Source organism: Pseudophryne corroboree, chromosome 2, assembly GCF_028390025.1.
Source record: "Pseudophryne corroboree isolate aPseCor3 chromosome 2, aPseCor3.hap2, whole genome shotgun sequence".
Lineage (NCBI taxonomy): Eukaryota > Metazoa > Chordata > Amphibia > Anura > Myobatrachidae > Pseudophryne > Pseudophryne corroboree.
The window spans coordinates 33198623-33221746 of NC_086445.1; the positions used below are offsets into that span (position 1 = coordinate 33198623).

At 49.3% G+C, this 23124-nt stretch overlaps 1 protein-coding gene across 2 annotated transcripts in view; it reads left to right on the plus strand.

Annotated features, from left to right (window-relative positions):
* The window catches only part of P4HA3 (prolyl 4-hydroxylase subunit alpha 3), an 86237-nt gene extending 73683 nt beyond the window's left edge, over window positions 1-12554 (plus strand). For both annotated transcript variants that reach the window (XM_063950985.1, XM_063950986.1), the window contains 2 exons: window positions 10040-10136; window positions 11304-12554. In XM_063950985.1, the coding sequence (XP_063807055.1) occupies window positions 10040-10136; window positions 11304-11374 (168 nt within the window). In that variant the 3' untranslated portion in view covers window positions 11375-12554. The remainder of the gene's footprint in view (window positions 1-10039; window positions 10137-11303) is intronic.
* Window positions 12555-23124: the final 10570 nt, after the last annotated feature.

Below are 23124 nucleotides of genomic sequence, written 5' to 3' on the forward strand. Positions count from 1 at the left end.
TAGCGTTTGTGACCACTTTACTCTAATGGTATTAGGTCAGATTACTAACTACTGCACACAATAACGTGCGGTCCAATCGTTCAGTATACGAGCACTACTTGTCATGTACTGAAAGATCAATGGAATCTATGTTTCCGGCTGCGATTCCTTCAGCCAGAGCTTGTATGGCCTATATGGGTTCTGCACCAACACCCCAGGCGTTGTGCCACTGGACTTTTATAGCGGACCTTTTACCTTACGACCTCCTGGTCTTGTTACCTTATGACCTCCTGGTCTTGTTACCTTATGACCTCCTGGTCTCGTTACCTTATGGTCCGCTATACTCTAATGCTCAAATATTATTTAACCAGGGATGCCTCCCTGGCCACCGTATATGTCATTTACACGTATGTCCCTTGACGAGTACCCGGCTTTCCTTTTGGTTCCACCTTAAAGTTATATAAACTTTTGTATACAAAACACACTCACTCAACACAAGCACACTTTTGTTTCTATATCTATTTCTGCGCAGAAATTGTCTTTAGGCCAAAAGTGTTACCAATTAGGAGCAGGATCTGTTAAACTAAATTTCAGATTTTCCAAAAAATAGATTTGCGTTATTTACCGCTTCGCGTTATCTACCGCTGTGCGTTAATTATCGCCTTTGCGTTACTTCACTTTATCACAACTTGAGCTACGTGGGCGTAACCGGACGCTACGTTGCGTAATGAACGCTGCGTGCGTCTGCCTTTTGGATTGCGTACGCTAGTCTTTGTTAGCGACACGTGTACGCAATGCAAAGGATCCACCGTAACACAATATATTTTTATCAATGTAAATGATCCCTGATCATCTACCGCAATCCACACTGACTGCCTTGTATCTCAGACAAACCGTGTGTTTGTTCTATACTTTAACTATCACCTCTACTATTAAATAACAGCAAATCTCTTTTTAGCACTTTCTATCAACTATAAAATTGGCAAACAGGAATAGTGATATACGAAAAATGAAACAGAAATGCAGATATATGTATGCGTACGCAAGACAAAAGAAAAATAAACAGTTTTAAAAAGACACAAGCGTTTTGTTCTTACTTCCGGTTACCGGGTTCCTTCAGCACTCTTTATCTAAGCGAAGCAGACGCTTATCCCGCCAGCACTATGAGACAATCTCCCACCCTTTGCTGGGGGATAATGTCTGCTGATCTACCTAGTGCAGATGTGAGAAGTATAGGACGAGCCCGCAATTGACAATGCAAAATTCCTTTGTCGTATAACAACCCTTTATGAAGTCTAAGAACACTGTACGCTGTTTACTTAAGAAGTACCGTAATGGTACGCTAGTTGCGTAACGATCGCTCAGCCGTAGGCGAGACGCTCAAGCGTCACGTTCGCTCACGGCCCAGCGATCACAGGACACGTTATTGGTTATGTCTAGGGTAATGATTCACTGTAGCGTAGCGTGCGCTCGAGACCACGAGGAGGTCACCAGCGATGCAGACGCTCACAACACTATACCTTTAGGATAAAACCTTATACCAATGAAATACACTGAATACCTTAATGTGAGTACAGGGTGTAAGTGCAACCTTGTGTAACCTGACTAACTACAAAGCTGCTTGAGCGTCACCGACGCTCAAGTGAACACTTAACACTATAGAGAATACACAGATACTGGTTTAGGTTCCAAGGCCTATTAACTGTATTATATCTAATATACTTGTAAAAAGGGGATAACAGTACAAATGATACACTACAATATAACAGAGACTTCCTAACCACAGAACTAAACAATAAATACAAAAAGACAATACTACACTGACCTAAATGCAATACAATACAATACTATCTAATACAATACAATACTAGCCTAGTCTAGGGGAGATATGAGAGAACAGAACAGAGAGAGAGAGAGAGAGAGAGAGAGAGAGAGAGAGAGATGAGATGAGAGAAATTGGCTCACAGAAAGACAATGATTACGGAGAGAAACTTACGCACAAAGGGTATGATCGCCTGCGCCTCGATATCCAGCTCCCGGCTATCAGCAGATAACCGTTGATGAGAGAGTGAGAGCTGGATGTGGTCGGCCTGCCTATTTATGCCCCACACACAATGCAATCTCCTGGTCCTACAATCCCATTGTCCATTGGCCGAAGGAATTCGGCCCTGCATCATAACAGAAGGTCATAGGGTGATTCATACAGGTGGGCTGTGACGATTTCCAACAGCTCAGGTGGGTGGGAAACTGGGTTTCCCGCCGCATACCTGAGTATGTGTAATTAATAGAAATGGACATAAACTTCTTATGTCCATAACTATTCGCACGAGCGATTAATACGCTCCAAACCAACACCGGAATATTGCTAATTAAATACTCTTCCGATGGGTACCAAACACTGCTGTATGATTCCTGTTAGACCCTTTGTACGATATAAAGAGGGATTCCTCAGCTCTGGGACATTGTATTTTAACCAAACTTTCAGAATCTATCAAAGGGACCATGATCTATAAACTACATTAATTGTGAACATTTGTAACGAATGAGTCGCACGCTACGACTACATAAACTCTACCGTAAATACGCATACCGCGCCTGCGAGTGCACGTTATTGCGGGTATGCGAATCCACGGGAGAGCGCATGCACGCGCAGCGCGGACCAGTGTGCGGTGCAAATATGGCAACGTGCATTGAGACATTTTTCTGACTTTGACACACTGTGCTCCAGTCACCAGTGCTTCTTGGAGTCAGCGTGGGCTGCAGGTTAAACCTCGCTCTCAAGTTATACAAGTCCTCAGTGTCTTTAACCCTTGCTCTCAAGTTATACAAGTCTTCAGTGTCTTTATCCCTCGCACTCCAGTTATACAAAGCCTCAGTGTCTTTAGCCACTGCTCACAAGTTCTTCAAATCATGTGTCTTTAACTACCGCTCTCAAGTTCTTCAAATCATCAGTGTCTTTAACCACCGCTCTCAAGTTCTTCAAATCAGTGTCTTTAACCACCGCTCTCAAGTTCTTCAAATCAGTGTCTTTAACCACCGCTCTCAAGTTCTTCAAATTTTCAGAGTCTTAACCACCGCTCTCAAGTTCTTCAAATCATCAGTGTCTTTTAACCACCGCTCTCAAGTTCTTCAGTCACCAGTGTCTTTTGCCATCACTCACAAGTACTTCCGGGACATTCCACCATACGCTCCTTCTCTGTTATGTGACATTGTATTGCTCTCTTCTTGCAATAAAGTCCTTTAATATTTTCACCAAGCTTTACTGTCAGAGTCCTGTATGAGGAAGACCTATATCAAGCCATCCCTGTTCCGATCCAACTGTGGTTCCTCTCCCCTACCATCGGGAGAACCCCCGAGTTCACAACACCCCCAACCTAGGTCAGTGACAGTATACTCAGGCCTCATGGACCCGGGGGAACGGAGCCCAGAGGCAAGTACCATCCAGGACTTGATTTCTCGAGTACAAAGTCAGGAAGCAGCACAGGGCCAGCTGATGCATTATCTCCAGGAATTATCTGGCCAGCTGGATCAAATTCAGACTTCTCTGGCTTCAGTAGTACCGGCCCCAGCTCCAGTATCCGCTCCAGTGGTTGTCTCTAGTAATATTCCATCCTCCTCTGGAACCAGGTCAAATCTTCAGCTCCCTACTCCTTCTCGCTATAATGGGAATCCAAAGAATTGCCGTGGTTTTCTCAATGAGTGCGAGGTACATTTTGAACTGCTGTCACATAACTTCCCTACTGATCGGTCCAAGGTGGCATGCATTATTTCTTTGCTCGAGGGTTCAGCGTTGGATTGGGTGTCTCCGTTATGGGAGCGATCTGTCCATTGGTTTCTAGTTACATCAATTTCATTACGTCATTCCGGAGGATCTTTGATGAGCCCGGCAGGACGTCCGCTGCCTCTGCAGACTTGCTTCGTGTCCGAAAAGGCTTTCGTTCAGTGGGACAGTATGTGATTAATTTTCAGACCATAGCCTCAGAACTGCGCTGGAATAATGATGCCCTTTGGGCTGCCTTTTGGAACGGGCTCTCCGATCGTCTAAAGGACGAGTTGGTCACTAGAGATTTGCCGGATTCTTTAGAACAGTTGATCTCGCTCTGTGTAAAGGTGGATCTTCGCATGCAGGAACGAGGTGGCGAACGTAGTCGGTCAGATCGATCAAGGGTCCGATCTCTTCCGTCTAAGCAAACGGTTATTCCAAGTCCTTATGAACCCATGCAGATTAATCGATCCCGGCAGTCCCCAGAAGAACATCAGCGTCGTCGTGATGGTACACTCTGCCTCTACGGTGGAGCCGCGGATCACTTTCTCAAGTTTTGCAAGTCATGCCCGGGAAACAGGCAGTCCTAGCTTGTTCCAGAGGAGTCGAGCTAGGAGTTTCTTCTAAACCTTCTCCGCCAGTGGACTGTTTACTCTCCGTGTCTCTGTTCTCCGAGTCAATAGCCAAACCCGTTAAGGCTCTGCTGGACTCAAAGGCTGCAGGGAATTTTATTTCCCATTCCTGTGCCCAGGATCTGGGTTGTCAGCTACGGTCGGTCGAACGACCTATTACATTGACTGCTATCAATGGTACCCAAATTTCTAACGGTCTGATTTCAAGTTGTACAGTACCAAACAAACTGAAAGTGGGAGCTCTGCATCAAGAACACCTAGAGTTCCTAGTGATTCGGGAGATGCCCCACGATCTGGTTCTTGGCCTTCCTTGGCTTAAACTTCACAACCCTCACGTCGACTAGAGTTCGACACAAATAATATCTTGGAGTTCTTTTTGTCATTCAAATTGTCTCACCCCAGTCTATCCGCTCCGTGTATCTTCCAGGTCAGATGAAGGGCTCATTCCGGAGGCCTATCGGGAGTTTTCTGACGTGTTCTCGGAGCAGACGGACGATCAGCTACCACCGCATAGACCCTGGGACTGCCCCATTGAGCTCATTCCGGGGAAAATGCCACCTCGGGGTCGCACTTATCCCTTATCATTGCCCGAGACCCAAGCTATGTCGGACTATATCAAGTTTAATCTACAGAAAGGGTTCATCCGCCCCTCTACTTCTCCGGCGGGGGCGGGTTTCTTTTTTGTGAAGAAGGACAGAGGGCTGAAACCATGTATTGACTATCGTGGTCTAAATGATGTCACCATTAAGAACAAGTGTCCTTTGCCGCTCATTACGGAGCATTTTGATAGAGTTCGCGGAGCCCGAGTTTTCACCAAGCTTGATTTAAGGGGAGCTTATAATTTGATACGTATCCGACAGGGGGACGAATGGAAGACGGCCTTCAATACCAGGGACGGGCATTACGAGTATCTGGTAATGCCGTTTGGCCTCAGCAACGCCCCTGCCGTCTTCCAGGGATTCATTAACGAAGTCTTTCGGGATATGCTATACCTAAGTGTAGTGGTATATTTAAATGACATTCTGATATTTTCTAAAAATCTCACAGAGCACAGAATACAGGTCAAAGAGGTACTTCTTCGATTGCGAGAGAATCATCTTTATGGCAAGATTTCCAAATGTACTTTTGAGGTTCCTTCTGTTCCATTTCTTGGTTACATCATTTCGGGCACGGAGCTTAGTATGGATCCAGAGAAACTCACTGGGACTGGACTCAGCCTCTTTCCTTGAAAGCGGTACAACGATTTCTGGGTTTTGCAAATTACTACCGGAAATTCATCAAGGGATTCTCTACCATCGTGGCACCTATTACTGCCCTAACCAAGAAGGGTTCTGACCCAAGTCATTGGTCCTCCTAAGCTGTAGCAGCGTTCACTCAGTTAAAGGCAGCCTTTATGTCCGCTCCAGTCCTTCAACAACCAAATTTTTCAAAACCATTCTTCTTGGAGGTTGATGCTTCCTCGGTAGGCATAGGTGCCGTGCTTTCGCAGTACGCTCCAGATGGGAAGTTACATCCATGTGGTTTCCATTCTCGCAAATTCTCTCCTGCGGAACAGAATTACACCATTGGAGACAAAGAGCTTTTGGCAATAAAATCTGCCTTGGTGGAATGGAGATATCTTTTGGAAGGTGCTAAACACCTAATTACAATTTTCACTGATCATAAGAATTTGCTGTACCTCAAGACGGCCCAGTGCTTGAATCCCCGTCAAGCTAGATGGGTGCTCTTCTTTACCCGGTTTTCGTTTGTTATTAAGTACCAGGCTGGGACTTTTAACACCAAGGCTGATGCTTTATCCCGTTCCTTAACAGCTTCGGATGAGGAGAATTCCGTTGAGAAGGCTTTGATTCTCAGTCCAATTTCTATGTCAGCGGCTCCCACCGCTTTGGGTCCTCCTCCTGGGAGAATGTCTGTGCCAGCTAAATTTCGACCAAGGTTGTTGCAGTGGGCTCATGTTTCCAAGTTTTCCGGTCATCCTGGAGTTCAAAAGATGTGGGAGTTTCTACGAAGGTCTTACTGGTGGGACACTATGAAGAAGGATATTCAAGATTATGTCAACTCATGTCCTCAGTGTGCTCAGCACAAAATTCCTTGTTTGCCTCCTGCGGGGTTATTGCATCCACTGTCCATTCCTCAGAGGCCTTGGACCCATATCTCTATGGACTTTGTCACCGAATTGCCTCTCTCCAAGGGTCACAATACTGTCTGGGTAATTATCGACCGTTTCTCCAAGATGGCACATTTTGTACCTTTGACCGGGTTACCATCAGCTCCAAAAGTTGGCTTTGTTATTTATCCGAGAACATTTCCGCTTGCACGGCTTACCTCAGGAAATTGTCTCTGACCGAGGGGTACAATTCACTGCAATATTCTGGAGAGCTCTCTGTACGGCCTTACAAATAAAACTCAAGTTTTCATCTGCTTACCATCCACAAACCAATGGGCAGACTGAACACGTCAATCAAGATTTAGAGACTTTTCTCTGTGTTTATCTTTCTCCTTCGCAAGATGATTGGGTGGAACTGTTGCCATGGGCAGAGTTTGCCCATAATCATCTGTACCACTCTTCGACTGGTGAGTCCCCATTTTTCATTAATTATGGGTTCCATCCTCAAGTTCCTGAATTACCCATTTGTCCTCCGGAGGATGTTCCTGCTACAGCCTCTACTCTTCGGCACTTCAGCCAAATTTGGAGTCGAGTTCATGCTAATCTCAAGAGAGTTTCCAGCCGCTATAAGTTCTTTGCGGATAGGAAGCGACGAGCAGCGCCCTAATACAAGGTTGGAGACAGGGTATGGCTTTCCACCCGCCACCTCCGGTTAAGGGTGCCCACTATGAAGTTCGCCCCGAAGTTTATTGGTCCTTACCCCGTTTTATAAGTCCTGAACCCGGTTGTCTGCAAATTGGGATTGCCTTCCCACCTCCGGATACCAAACTCCTTTCACGTCTCTCTCCTTCGCCCCCTTGTTTTAAACCGGTTTCATTTAAAGTCCCCGAGGCCAACCACTGCAGAGTCTGAAGATGGAACGGATTTTGAAATCAAAGCTATTCTTGACTCTCGTTATCTTCACAAGAATCTACAGTATTTGGTGGAGTGGAAAGGTTTTGGCCCCGAGGAGAGGAGCTGGGTCAAGGCTACTGAAGTTATGGCTCCCCGACTTGTGCGGATTTTCCATTCCAGACATCCAACAAAACCTGGAAAGTGTCCGGGGGCCACTCCTGGAGGAGGGGGTACTGTCACACGCCATAGGTGGCGTTCACCGCACTTACCCCTGCGTACCTGCTGGTCTGTGTTGCGGCATCCACCTTCGGTGGTCCACAGGCTCCGGCGCCTGGCTCCCCAAGGCGCCGCCATGACACCCGGCATCACGTGGGCGGGGAGCAGGTGACGTCATCAGACTGTTCCGCCAATCCAGCGGAGGCGGGAAATTTAAAGGCAGACGCCGGGCAGCACCTCGGCGCCTGAGTATCGTCTTTTCCCCTGAAGTGGATGCCAGTGCTTCTGTCCTCGGCGGATCTCTCTGCAGCTTACCCATGTCTCCGACATTTCCAGGTGTCAGTTGTTGCACAGCTTCCAGCGTTCCAAGCCGCTGCTGGGTTCCACTGCGCTTCAGTCACCAGTGCTTCTTGGAGTCAGCGTGGGCTGCAGGTTAAATGTCGCTCTCAAGTTATACAAGTCCTCAGTGTCTTTAACCCTTGATCTCAAGTTATACAAGTCCTCAGTGTCTTTAACCCTTGCTCTCCAGTTATACAAGTCTTCAGTGTCTTTATCCCTCACTCTCAAGTTATACAAGTCCTCAGTGTCTTTAACCCTCGCTCTCAAGTTATACAAGTCCTCAGTGTCTTTAACCCTCGCTCTCCAGTTATACAAATCCTCAGTGTCTTTAGCCACCGCTCACAAGTTCTTCAAATCATCAGTGTCTTTAACCACCGCTCTCAAGTTCTTCAAATCATCAGTGTCTTTAACCACCGCTCTCAAGTTCTTCAAATCATCAGTGTCTTTAACCACCGCTCTCAACTTCTTCAAATCATCAGTGTCTTTAACCACCGCTCTCAACTTCTTCAAATCATCAGTGTCTTTTAACCACCGCTCTCAAGTTCTTCAGTCACCAGTGTCTTTTGCCATCACTCACAAGTACTTCCGGGACATTCCTCCATACGCTCCTTCTCTGTTATGTGACATTGTGTTGCTCTCTTCCTGCAATAAAGTCCTTTAATATTTTCACCAAGCTTTACTGTCAGAGTCCTGTATGTGGAAGACCTATATCAAGCCATCCCTGTTCCGATCCAACTGTGGTTCCTCTCCCCTACCACCGGGAGAACCCCCGAGTTCACAACACCCCCAACCTAGGTCAGTGACACACTCCAGTAATAAAGGTTAGATCATATTACACACCAGTAGTAAAGGTCAGATCATATTACACACCAGTAGTAAAGGTCAGATCATATTACACAACTATCGTAAAGGTCGGATCATATTACACACCAGTGGCAAAGGTCAGATCCTATTACACTCCAGTAATAAAGGTCAGATCATACTACACACCAGTAGTAAAGGTCAGATCATACTACACACCAGTAGTAAAGGTCAGATCATATTACACACCAGTAGTAAAGGTCAGATCATATTACACAACTATCGTAAAGTTCAGATCCTATTACACACCAGTGGTAAAGGTCAGATCCTATTACACACCAGTGGCAAAAGTCAGATCATATTACACTCCAGTAATAAAGGTCAGATCATATTACACACCAGTAGTAAAGGTCAGATCATATTACACACCAGTGGCAAAGGTCACATCATTTTACACACCAGTGGCAAAGGTCACATCATTTTACACACCAGTGGCAAAGGTCAGATTGCAAAACTAAAGTTATATTGCACACATATGGATATATTGTAAATCTATAGTAAGGGTAAGCTTACATTATACACCTGTGGTAAAGGTCAGTATTTACAGTATTACGCATGGGGTGAAGGTCAGTTTATATTGCACACCCATAGTAAAGGTAAGCTTATGATGCATACCAATATTAAAGGTGAGTATTAAGGACACACCTGGGGTAAAGGATAATTCAATATTGCTTACCTATAATAAATGTAACCTTATATTACACTCCTGTAGTAAAAATAACCTCAAATTACACCCCTGAGTAAATGTCATTATTTATTACACACCTGGGGTAAAATCTAGGGTAAAAGTTCAGGACATAGGGTACACTAACTTAACATAGAGTAAGTAAACTTACACTTTGGTGTAAGAGGTGGGTTCAGCCGTGGCATGTGAGGAGGATGGGCCACATGAGAGGAGGCAGGAGCCACACATTGGGGCAATAAGCTGAAAGGCCTCATACATTGATAAGGCATACAGCACTTTTCCTACCTCCAATCCCCCCCACCCCTGCCCTACTGCCACGCTCAATAATAGCCGCTCTCACAATTGTCCCGGCCAGTCCATCTGTGCCGATCCTGTCTCCACAACCCCAAAATACTTTTGCCCTAGGCTGCAGCCTGATCAGGCTTTTGGTTGAGAAGTCGCTGGGAACTGTGGATACAAATGTGGATACAGCGTCTGTGGCGGTCTGGTGATGGAGTTTGCTGTAACACGCTTTGTATTGCCTCTTACTGGCCCCACAGACACTCTCCCCCTCTTGTCTTCAGAATGCGGCCGTCTTCTGGTGGAACCTCCACAGAAATGGTGAAGGTAATGAGGATACGCTACACGCCGGCTGCCCAGTACTGATCGGGAACAAGTGGGGTGAGTAAAGCAGTCTTCATGTACTAACTCCATGTTCTGTATTGTAAAATTCCAGTAATAAGTTTTATAGTTCTATGTATTTCTATTTCCTCTGTACGGCGCTGCGGGAGATGTTAGTAAGATTAGGGTACTTGTTTCTTATACTGGTATTAGGTTACGAGATGGAAGATGAGCAGGGATGAGATGTCCAAGTCCTCACGCCCCAACCTGAGCAGCAAGCTGCACTTCTGGAGTGTCCCCTCCTCTCTGGGGTTGACGTCTGTGGTCTGTGGTCTCTGACCGGATCCTGTTAATTTCACCCCATCCTCCATCACTGCCCACCTCATTTACAGTGTTCATAAACAGCTAGGGGGCAGCAGAGCGGCTGTGGGGAATGGGTGGGAGTGGGAGAGGGTAGGGATGGGTGTAGTACGGAAGGTAGATAGTAACTAGGTCAAAAGTGTCTAGGTCGACCACTATTGGTCGACAGTAACTAGGTCGACAGGGTCTCTAGGTCGACATGGTCTAGGTCGACAGGTCAAAAGGTCGACATGAGGTTTTTTTTGGGGGGAAATGTGTTGTTTTCTTCGTAGAGTGACCGGGAACCCCAATTACTGCACCGTGTCCCCTTGCATGGCTCGCTTCGCTCACTATGGTTCAGGCAAGGTGCCTCACTGCGCTCGGCACAGGTTACCGTTCCCAATTGTAGTCCACGTGGATCGTTAAGTATGAAAAGGATCAAAAATAGAAAAAAATAGTGAAAAACTCATGTCGACATTTTGACCTGTCGACCGAGAGACCCTGTCGACCTAGTTACTGTCGACCAATAGTGGTCGACCTGGATAGTGTCAACCTAGTTACTGTCGACCTAGAGACCGGATCCCGGTACGGATGGGGTGGTTGTGGAGGGTGGTAGGGAGGAGGTGGTGGTGGGAGGAGGTAGGGATGGGGTGGTGGTGGGAGAAGGTGGGGTTAGTAGAGTTAGGATGGACCTGGGAGAAGATGTTACATGGGGTAAATGGGAAAAGTCACATATAATCTTCAGGGGATTCTACTCTAAATCTGGACCAGGTCGATCCAATACTTTCCTCCATTGTCACAGAATATACTCATCCAGAAAATTATCTGCCACTTGTTTTTTTTTTTTTAGATTTTTCATGTTCTTACAGATTTTATTTTCCTCTTCAGTGGCCAATAAATGGATTCACGAGTACGGTCAGGAGTTCAACAGGCCCTGCACCCTGGACCCCGAAAACTAAGCCCTTCAGAGTGGAGGGGCAGATGCCTACAGCACTACAGCATGAAGAGGGTCTCCTAGACCACTGACAGAGAAGCCAAGGACTTGGATCTGGCTTGTGAGAGCAGACCATGCTCAGTCACTGGTGGTCATAGGTGACATAGAGGGGTCATAATCACGTGCCAGGCCTGGACCCCTGTAAGGAAAGACCCTCACTTCCTGCTTCTACTGAATGGCCCTTAGAGAGAACATCCACCAATATTTGCTGTCCTCAAAGCCACATCAGGGATCGGATGATGAGTGGTTTGAAGGCTGCTCTTTGTTCCTAGGGTGCGGATGGCCTCACTCAGAGAAAGGAACCAATTGTCATTTTCCATGGGTATAGTTTGCTCTGCGAGAGGTGGACTGTCATTCAAACGTTCTTTGGAAGGTGCGTAGAGTAATTAATGCAGGGCCTTACCTGTTGCTTGGGCCTGGGACATCATCATCCGAGAGCAGCTATTAGACAGAGAAGGATCCTGGGTAACTGGGCTTTGACATCATGAGGTGACCAGTGACTACTGTAAATCAGTGGTGGGACAAGGTGCTACATCAGCCAGCAGATACGCTGAACTGCACCAATCCCGTAACATCTGCACATGGTGGGACCCCATGGTTGTTACATAGCGATTCTGAAGCACTTATATAATCCATTTATATGGTCATCATACTGGATATTTTTATTTTTACCTCTGGGTGAAATGTTTCCCCTAGATGAAGGTAGCAAAGTGTGGGAAATAATATTCGTTGCAGACGATATCCCGCCCTGGATCTGATCTCTTATCACCAGCTGTGTGCAATATAGTTGGTGAGCAGCTATCCCCCAACCTGAGGTGGCAAGCAAAGTGGCCCACTCTCATCCCTTATACTGCTGGAAATGTGGATTCTCTTCATACAAATCATTATCACCAATGACTGATTACTGTATGGAGTTCTGCACTAACTGGGGTACACACAGGATAAGAGCCACAACCACTGGAACCCTTGCTGATAACATCCCTGAGACTAGGAGCTGGATCTTGGCTTAGTGGGAATAATGTACATGTGGATGAGCGACAGAACGGACGGCGATCCCAGAAGGCTGGGTCGCCAGAAGGACAACACCTGTGGATCAACTCAGGAAAAATATCTGAAATAAAAATAAAATATGATTTGATACTGATTATTGGATCATACTGTATGTCTATTCTTATTAATGTTGTATTGAGCCATTTTAGGTGAATCTACCACCCAGGCTCTGACCTAGTTAAACTTGGTGAATATCATATACACATATATATATTGTAACACTGTAAGGGTGCAAGGTGCCGTTTCCTGGGGTATATGGCAGCACGTAGCAGCTGAGGAACAACACAAGTCCAGTTTCTGGTACAACTGGCCCCGGCCAGTTTTATTGTACAGAAAATAAAACAAACACCAAAAGAAAATACCTTGCCTGTCCGGCACTAACTAAACACAAGATGTTCCTAACTATCACTAAACAAAAACCCACAGAGTTCTCCAGTACACTGTATAGCTCACTTGTATCAGGAAGCGTGTTTCTCTCACAGAGATCCTGCCGTCTTCCCAGGCAGTCTGCACACCCTAATCAGGCCAGCAGCTCTATAACACTCTTACACAGCTGAAAGCCTGATTAGCCCTCTGTGAGGCCAAAGACCCGAACTGGGCCCAATGTCTGGAACTTGCCCAATCTCTCTTTCAGGGCCCTTACCCAGCTTTTCCAACAAACTGAAAAGGTTCTAACAAAACAAAACATATTCCTAGCAGTTTTCATTTTTCTAATACATGTAAGACAAGAACCTAGGACAAACATACCTGCCCTCAAACACTATCCCAGTGTTCTTGTCACAATATATATAATATATATATATTTTTGCACGTTATTTGCTGAGATCTGACTCTGAGTGCCGTCGCTTGCTGGGATTTCTGTTTGAGTGTGTGTGTGTGTGTGTGTGTGTGTGTGTGTGTGTGTATATATATATATATATATATACACACAGAGTAAAAACCACAGCACTCACCGCACCAGAAGCGGGGCACAGCTATGCACTTACCACTCACAGGGTGGGGTGCATGTAACACTGCACTCTCCACCACAGAAGCGGGGTACACAGCTGTACTTACCACTCACAGGGCGGGGTGCATGTAGCCCATGACCACATCGCTCTAATAAATACAAACAGAGAACCCAGCACTCACCAAAGTAAACTCACTTATCCTCAACAATTCAATAAATAAAGTACGGCTGTGTACCCCGCTTTTGGGGTGGAGAGTGCTGTGTTACATGCACCCCACCCTGTGAGTGGTAAGTACGGCTGTGTACCCCGCTTTTGTGGTGGAGAGTGCTGTGTTACATGCACCCCGCCCTGTGAGTGGTAAGTACGGCTGTGTACCCCGCTTTTGTGGTGGAGAGTGCTGTGTTACATGCACCCCGCCCTGTGAGTGGTAAGTACGGCTGTGTACCCCGCTTTTGTGGTGGAGTGCTGTGTTACATGCACCCCGCCCTGTGAGTGGTAAGTACGGCTGTGTACCCCGCTTCTGTGGTGGAGAGTGCAGTGTTACATGCACCCCACCCTGTGAGTGGTAAGTGCATAGCTGTGCCCCGCTTCTGGTGCGGTGAGTGCTGTGGTTTTTACTCTGTGTGTATATGAAGGGGTTAATCTATGGTTAGCTCTTATTAACTGTGGCCACTAGCTTTCTCATGCACCCCTGTGTGGACTTTATTATCCTGAACCTGTCTCAGCTGTTTTTTAGCAATCATCTTTGAGCCAGTGCAATAGGTGACTAGTGTGCCTTTAAAAGCCATATAAGTCTGTGGCAGGTACACATTACATCTAGCAGGCAGATGATGCAGCAGTGTGGTAGTCAGGTTTTAAGACTCTGTGATAGTGTAGGACCTGTATGAAGGTGGGGTACCTTGAATCGGTATACAGGCTTCCGTGCATTGGCCAATCCACCAACTAAACCCCCATCATTTATTTATTGAATTGTTGAGGATAAGTGAGTTTACTTTGGTGAGTGCTGGGTTCTCTGTTTGTATATATATATATATATATATATATATACAAACAAATATAGAAAACCACAGCACTCGCCACCCCAGAAGCGGGGTGCAGTGTCTGCACTCACCACTCATAGGGTGGGGTGCATGCAGCCCATGGCCACCTACCCAAATACATACAAATAGAGAATTCAGCACTCACTATAGCAAGCTCACTTGTCCTCACAACATCAATAAATAAATGATGGGGGTTTAGTTAGTGAATTGGCCAATGCACGGAAGCCTGCATACCGCTCCACGGTACCCCACCTACATGCAGGTCCTACACTATCACAAAGCCTTAAGAATTGAAACCTGGCAACTGTATCACATAATATAACTGCAAATATGCCCACTAAGTTTAATGTATGCCTGCCACATATCTAGTGGCTTTTAAAGGCATACTAGTCACCTGACACAGCCGATAAATTACTAAGGAGCAGCTGACACAGGTTTAGAACAATTGAGATTGCATAGGGGTGCATGAGAAGGCCTGTGACCATGGTTAATAGTGTAGGACCTGCATGTAGGTGGGGTACCGTGGAGCGGTATGCAGGCTTCCGTGCATTGGCCAATTCACTAACTAAACCCCCATCATTTATTTATTGATGTTGTGAGGACAAGTGAGCTTGCTATGGTGAGTGCTGAATTCTCTATTTGTATATATATATATATATATATATATATATATATATATATATGGAGAAGAAAGGCGGCACTCGAAGACTGATAATATGGTCAAACAAAACCAATCACTGATTGGTTTTGTTTGACCATATTATCAGTCTTCGAGTGCCGCCTTTCTTCTCCATATGCATTGAGGTAGCAACAACCTCTTAGGAGGGCACCGGAGCAAGTAACCTGTCGGGAGGGGTGAGTGCCGGACCATACAGAGGATTATATATATATATATATATATATATATATATATATATCGGAACAGTTGATATATACCCCGTGAGTGCCGTTTGTTTCCAAACTTGGATTTGTATAATATATATATATATATATATATATATAAAGTCCAAGTTCGGAAACAAACGGCACTCACGGGGTATATTTCAACTGTTCTGGTGTTTTCTGGAAGAAGGAGCAGGTGCTCCGAAACGTCAAAATATACCAGTGTGGTTTCTTTGAAATATACCCCGTGAGTGCCGTTTATTTCCGACCTTGGATTTATGTACATGTTAGGACTCAGGCACCGGGGGAGGATGTCCATGAGACACTGAGTGCCGACCGATTTGGAGGACTATATATATACAGATGGGTCCACGTTTATCTTGACCTTTAATAGGATTAACTGAGACTGGCCAGTCGGACTTAATGCCCTGCTGTAATGACTTAGGCCCTCATTCCGAGTTGTTCGCTCGCTAGCTGCTTTTAGCAGCATTGCACACGCTAGGCCGCCGCCCTCTGGGAGTGTATCTTAGCTTAGCAGAATAGCGAAAGAAAGATTAGCAGAACTGCTACTAAATAATTCTTTGCAGTTTCAGAGTAGCTCCGGACCTACTCACAGATTGCGATCACTGCAGACTGTTTGGTTCCTGATTTGACGTCACAAACACGCCCTGCGTTCGGCCAGCCACTCCCCCGTTTCCCCAGGCACGCCTGCGTTTTTACCTGACACGCCTGCGTTTTTTTAGCACACTCCCGGAAAACGGCCAGTTACCACCCAGAAACACCCACTTCCTGTCAATCACTCACCGATCAGCAGAGCGACTGAAAAGCGTTGCTCGGCCCTGTGTAAAATTGCATAGTTTTGTGTGAAAATACTTAGCGCGTGCGCCCTGCGGCCCATACACATGCGCAGAATCGCCCATTTTTAGCCTGATCGCTATTCTGCTAAAAACGGCAGCAAGCGAACAACTCGGAATGACCACCTTAATCCCCTGCTGTATTGTTCTCTGTATTGTATTGCAGTTGAGAACAATAGATGAAGGGTTTATGATAATAAGTCATGTTGTGCCTAGGCGCAGAAAACTAGTCAAGATAACCGTGGACCCATCTGTATATGTATGTATATATATATATATATATATATATATGTATAGATATATATAGATATAGATATGCGGTTGGGATCCCAACAGGCTGCGGGGGTGGGGGAGGTTAGAGTTAGGAGTGGGAAAAGGTTAGGGTTAAAATACTCACCAGGATTCATAGGGATTTTGCCTGTCGTGGTCGACATCCTGACTGTATGGATTGTGACTGCCGGGAATTCATACCCCACCCATATAAATCATTATGCTCTACAAGATCCCATTTCCATAGTAAATAATGCAGAACATGGTCTTGTTTGGTGGGAAGTTTGGGTGGGAGAGGAGTCTTACCAACTCTTTTTTTATTTTTTAAAGTAAGCCCAAATAATTGCCCTGTGGAGTATAGGTGGGGAATACACCAGGTACTGTAGCCTCTTCTAAATGAGGAAACTGGTCAGATATGGGCCCCAGTGATGTGACAGGTTTCCAGCTATGACACAGACACTTGGTGTCCCAGAACCAGGGCTTAAAGTGGTCCTGGAGAGGTGGGGGAACTCGTCTCCCACACGACCCCTCCCGCTTAGCGCACGCCGAAGGCGCGCGCTGCAAAAAGGGGTGTGGTCTCATAAGGAAGGGGCGTGGCCACACAAAAGTACCCCCAATTCAAAATACTGCCTCACAGTAGCACAATCTTCTGGGGGCTGGGCACTATGGTCAGCTAGCAGTCTGGGGATGGAGAAGACAGTAGCGGTTCCCTTCACAGTGTGGTGCTTTACATGGCTGTGTACCTGACGTAATGGTCAGAACGGCCCTGAGTACATTGCTTGTGATTAATATTACACCACACAGTAGGATTATACAAGCAAGCAAGCAGCAAGCCTAACTCTACTACTATGGCCCTGCACAGTGGCTGCAACAGATGTCCCACAGGCAGCTAACTAGCTACAGTATACCGCCCAACCTATGAATATTGCTTTTGGAGCTACTAGCATTTACTTGAATTCATTCACAATCTGCAAGCCTGCTTCACTATCCAGTTCATGTGACGCAGTAAAGAAGAGAAAAGTGGAGGCGTTCTGTGAAAAAGGAGGGAGAGAAGAACACATACAATATACACACAGACACACATTGGAATTGTGGAGGAAAAAGAAGAGGCTAGAATTTAGGAAAGAAAATGGCAGGCAGAGAGAGAAGGGAGTGTGCCAGTCAGAGTGAAGAGGGGTGCTGTGTGGGCACTGCCACTCTTACTATAGCCGTTGCCAGGATGATCCTTTTCTTGAGAACAGGCAGCTGACGCTCTGCTCCTCGGACCCCAGGTTCAACATGCTGGCACATGGGGGTGGTGACTTTGCTGGGCTGTGTGTGCGGGGAGCTGTCGCTGGGTGGGCTGCGTGTGGCGTTTTCCTGGCTGTGGGCTGGTAGAGGGGTGTGTGAGTCTCAGTGACTCCGAGTCCCAGCCGCTTGTAACTGCTGCCGTGTAAAGAGGCTGCTGCTGCCCCCAGCCAGGAAAGTGCGGGCGCGACGGACTTAACACCACTGCTCCTCCTGTAAAGGATCCGGACATCCATGGCTAACAAATGGCAGCGGCGGCGCTCTGCACAGTGCAGTCCTCTACGCGGCTGCGTACGCCGCATAATGGTCGGGCCGGCCCTGGGTGAGCTGCTCTGATCCCCTTAGCATGCCTCACCCAGGGAAGAGATGATACAGTGACCATAAGCGAGAAGCCACCGGACTTTGAATCTGGCGCCGATTGTGCGCCATTCACGGCACCCGGACCGCCAGCTAATGAGAAGCTGCCATTTGGCAGCTTCTCATTGGCTGGCGGTCCGCGAGCCGTGATTGGCTCACACCAGACTTTGACAAAGCTGCCTCTTCTTTGGAGAGAGAATTGACAGCATAGGAAAGGAATGAGTTAAACATCTTGTGAGGGGTGGACCTAGCTGGAAGGAAAGTACAGCCCTTTGGGAAAAGGGGAGGGTTAGTATATATAGGGAAGGACAGACATCTTGTCTCTCTCTTGTTGGTGAAATTGCCTTATTGAGTGGGGTGAGTGCTGCATAGCAGGCTTCCCAATTGTAATTGTTGTTTCCCATTTAATTTAGACTGCGAGCTCTCCCCTGCATTGCAAGGTGATTCTCCTTTAGATCACCTCAGCCTTCTCTTGTGCCCGCCCTCGTCGTTCCGCCGGTATCCCAGCCCGGCACCGCGCACCTGGCGGTGGGGCTGGGCCCGGGGAAGGGGTGGATGGCCTGGGGGACGGGGCCCCGTCCCCTGGGGCCTCCACAGGCTCGGGTGGTAGGCCGGAGGTTCGGGCAGGCCGCCCGGAGGTGGGAGGGCACAGCCCTCACCTCCGAGCGCGGCATATGAGGTGTGGGTGTCGGGCGTTCGCTGGCAGGTGAGGGCGCGCATGCGCCCGTCGGTGTAGCCGCTCTCGGCTTCCTTTATGTCCCTCTCGCAGTGTGGAGGGGCCAGGCAGGAGACGGCTGAGAGCCGCGCGAGGTCTGTCACTGGGCCTCGCGCGGCGGTTAAACAGTGCATGCAGCCGGGAGCTCGCGGGCGGTCAAGCCGCGGGTCGCGCGCACGAGAGGCGCGCGCACCCATGCTCGCTTCCGGCGGCACCGTTCGCGCACGAGTGCGCGCAGCGGCGCCGCCAGCCTCCCTTTCTCCCCAACTCGCTTCCCTGCAGCCGGAGTCCGGCGGGGGGCGGGGGAGGGAGGGGAGGCAGCCCCCCCCCCCGCATGTTGGCATGAGGCAGTACCCAAGAGGCCTGTGTGGGCGGGCAGCAGGTACAAGTGGGGGGGCGGAGTATTTCAAAGAGAATTAGCGGGGCAAAGAGTCGGGGAGCGCACATGGGGTGCGCGCGAGCCCGTGCTCACGACGGTGGCGCCGTTCGCGCTCGTGCGCGCGCAGCAGCGCCGCACGTCTCTCTGTCCCCTCAGGGCACTCCCCTAGAGCAGGAATCCAGCGGCTCGTGGGGGGACAGGGAATGGGTTAGCGGCCGCGGGGCTGCTGCGGCCGCTAACCGGTCTCGCCGCAGCTCCCTCCCAGCGGGCGGAGTGGCTCCGGTTTGCGGGGGGAGGGGGCGAGCGTAGCTTCAGGAAGCGAGGGCACCTACTGCCAGCCCTCCGATAGAGGCGAAGTTTGGGGGGGTTGGGTTCGCCATAGTTCAGGGGCGCACCCCTTTTCCCCGCCAAGGAAGACGGGACGGCAGGCGTCGGGGTCCCAGGTTCCGTTTGTCGGGGGTAGCTGCAAGCTCTAGCACGCCGGCAGTGGCAGGTGCGTCCGGTGTGCGGGCGGCGCAGCGGGTTGCCCGCGCCTGCAGGGAGCTCTGGGCGGGCGATGCGGACCTTGATCATTGTCCCGGACGGGTCGGGCAGGGATGCGCGGCAGATACGCCCTCCTCACGAGTTGCTCGGCATACACCGTGAGTGCCTTCTGGGTCCTTCGCTCCTTTCTCTGCTGCAGGGGATCGCGGTGAAATGGAGATGGCGGAGTCCGAAGAAGACGACGTCGGTTTTGCCACGCCGAAGGTTACCGTGTCGGGGCAGTCGGCGATATCGGGTGAGGTGGTACGGTCGGTATCGGACTCCTACACGAGCTCTAGTCCTCGTAGTTCTGCTTCTTCCTCCTCTTCGGCTTCTCTGTCGTCGCCGGCGTCTGACGTTAGTATTACGACTGGGGCGAAGAAGCGGGCGACGAAATTCGCCAAGCGGCCGGCGGGACGGCAGAAGAGGCGGAGGATGCGCAGACGGCTGAGCGAGGAAGCTCGCAGGGCTAAGAAACGCCGTGATTTCCCCGGGGGTTCACTGCGACTACACGGCAGTTATGCGTGGGCTGAAGGATAGCTGCCGTAGGTAGATTTACGGGGATTTTGTTTTGTGTTTGTTTTGGCAAAGGATGCGAAGAGGGAGTATAGGGCGGCGGCAGCAAAGACGGGCAGCGGGGTCTTCGCGGCTTGTTACCTGGGGTATAGACCGGACGAGTGCATGAACATAGTTCGGTACCTGCATCTCATACACGGCATGCAACGCACATCTTCGGGCTCCGAGTGGCGTCGATATGTCCAGGAATTCAGGGAGAAGCAGGACGGGTTGCAAGTCATGGACTTTGGGTGTAAGGACGTGGAAGTCTGTGGGGAAGAGGCTCAAGGTCACTCGGGCTTCGCAACAGGCTAATGAGCCACGGAACGCGGAGGCGGACGGGCACCGCGCAGGGTCGCCTGCCCTGGGGTCCGGCGCAGACGGCGGTTCGGCCAAGCCAGGTAGGTCGGCCGCCGTGCAGGGGGGCAAGACGCGCATCAAGGAAATGTTTCGCGTTTAACAACGCGGCCTATTCCTTCGGCAAGCAGCGCCATTTTTCGCCACTCGTGCTTGCAATGTGGCGGATCCCACCCAGCCTCCTCTGGTTTCAAGGGCAGGCGTCAGGGGGCCTGGGGTAAGCAAACTTACCCGAGACAGGCCTAGGGCGGGAGCGCTCCGCAGAGCTCCAACGCAAATTAATTTGGAGGCGATGGGCCGGTGGTTGGATTGGTATCCAAATAGGGCGGATACAAGATTTTTGTTTCCGGTGTTCGTTTGGTTTCGCTTGCCTGTTGCGAGCGAGGTGCGGTGCGGGCCCAGTGGAACCTCCGTTTTATGGGTTGCCGGATAGGGGCGGAGTATTTCATTGGCAAAGGTCTGCCGATGGTTGTTTCGTTTCATGCTCAATTTTCGAGCGGTTTAGTACGTTGTACATTGGTGCGTGCAGTCGTCGTCGGTGGGTCAGGGGGTTGCCCATTACCTCTATGACTTACGGTGCAAGGGTCCGGCATATTCCTTACAGTGCGGTGACTTGCTCTTCAGCATCCGAGCGCGGTTTTTCAACTTCGGCGTTCCTGTGGCCGAGGATAAAACAGAGGGCCCGGCCTCCTGTTTGTCCTTTTTTGGAGATGGAGATTGACACAGTGGCAGGATCGTGTCGGCAGCCTCGGAGCAAGGGGTGAAGCTCCGCGACGCTAGTTGCTGGTTTGAGGGGTCGCGTTAGGTCACACTGTGGCAGGCGCAGTCCTTGCTGGGCATGGTGAACTTTGCTTGTCGCGTAATCCCGATGGGCGAGGGTTTTCTGCCGGAAGTTAGAAAAGGCTACTGCGGGGTGTGCCAGACCACCCGTTTCGTGCAATTGTACTCAGAGATTGAGAGGGATTTGGCCGTATGGGCCTCGTTCCTGGAGGACTTCAACGGGGCGGGTATATGGCAGGCCCCTATAGTAGGCAGCGCTAGGTTGCAGCTGTTCACCAATGCAACGTGTGCCTCTGGTTTCGATTGCTATCTGGAGGGATTTTGGTGCGCGGCCTCCGTGTCCGGCGGAATGGCATCGAGAAGGTTTAACGAAGGACCTTTGCTGCTGGAGCTTTTCCACATTATCGTGGCGCTGGAGGTATGGGGCGATCGGCTGGCCCATCGCAGCATCTTGGTTAGATGTGACAATCCTGCAGTGGCGCATGCGATAATTAATCAGAGGCGAAGTCGCTGGTAGTTTCTGTGGGTGCTGGGGCATTTGCCGTTGGCAGGCCTACGTCGGAACGTGTGGTTCCGCGCACAGCATGTGCCTGGGCTGGATAACGGAATTTCCAACGCTCTGTCACGAGGGCAGTGGGAAAGTATTTGTTTGTAGGCACCGGAGGCCGACGAACATGGTGTTCAGTTTCCCGGTTATGTTGGGAGGTGATCGGGACGGATTGGAGGGTCTTGCGTTGCGGTCAGTCGCGCCAGCCACGCTTAAGCCGCTAGCTTGGAGCGAGTAGGTGGAGTTTGTTTAAGGACGAATTCAGCAAGGTAAGAGCGGGCATCGGAGGATGTTTTCTTTTATTTGTCAGCTGTATGCTTCGGGTAGGTCCAGAGCGGTGGTATCCCGGTACTTAGCCAGGATTTAGTTTTCAGCAGAATAAAGGGCGTCCCCGACGTGGCTAAGACCGGATTTCTGTTGAAGGCGATGAAAGGATGGTTGGCGAGTCGCGCAGACGCCGGCTGACAGGAGGATGCCCATTGAGGCGGCTTTGTTGCTGGATGTCATTCAGGGCGGTTACAGGTGTCGCGTCATCCATGTTTCGAATTACGGTTGTTCTTCATTTTGGCGTGCTCAATGGCTTACCACGGGGCTTTTAGGGTTTCGGAACTGGTAGCGCCTTCTAAGCGAGAGGATTCGCGCATGCTGGTCGGGGACGTGGTGGTGGGTGAGAAGTCCTTGCTTTGCAGATTGCGGCGCTCTAAGACGGACCAAGTGGGGAGAGGTCAATGGGTCACCTGGGTTCCGGCTCTTGAGGAGAGCATTTGCCCAGTGAGGTTGGCAGTGCAATATGAGGCAGTACGACCCGACGGTCGGGGGTCATAGCCGCTGCACTATACGGGCTGCCGGTGACGAAGTATCTATTTCATGGGATGATGGGTCGCTGTCTTGCGAGCTTGGGCCTTCCACCCGCTGCGTTCGGGACGCATTCCTTCCGCATAGGGGCTGCGACGTCGGCTGCGGCGACGGGATTTTACATGGCTGAGATCCAGGCGGTGGGGCGATGGAAGTCGTCAAGTTACAGACGGTATATGCGCCCCGTTGCATGAGATGTTAGCTCGCGCGTACTTGTGTGTCAATTCCAGTCGTTTAATCATGTTATTACAGTTCAGTACGTTATGGTGTTGTGCGTTTGTTTGTCTTCCCCCTTTTATCCTACTCAGGGATTAG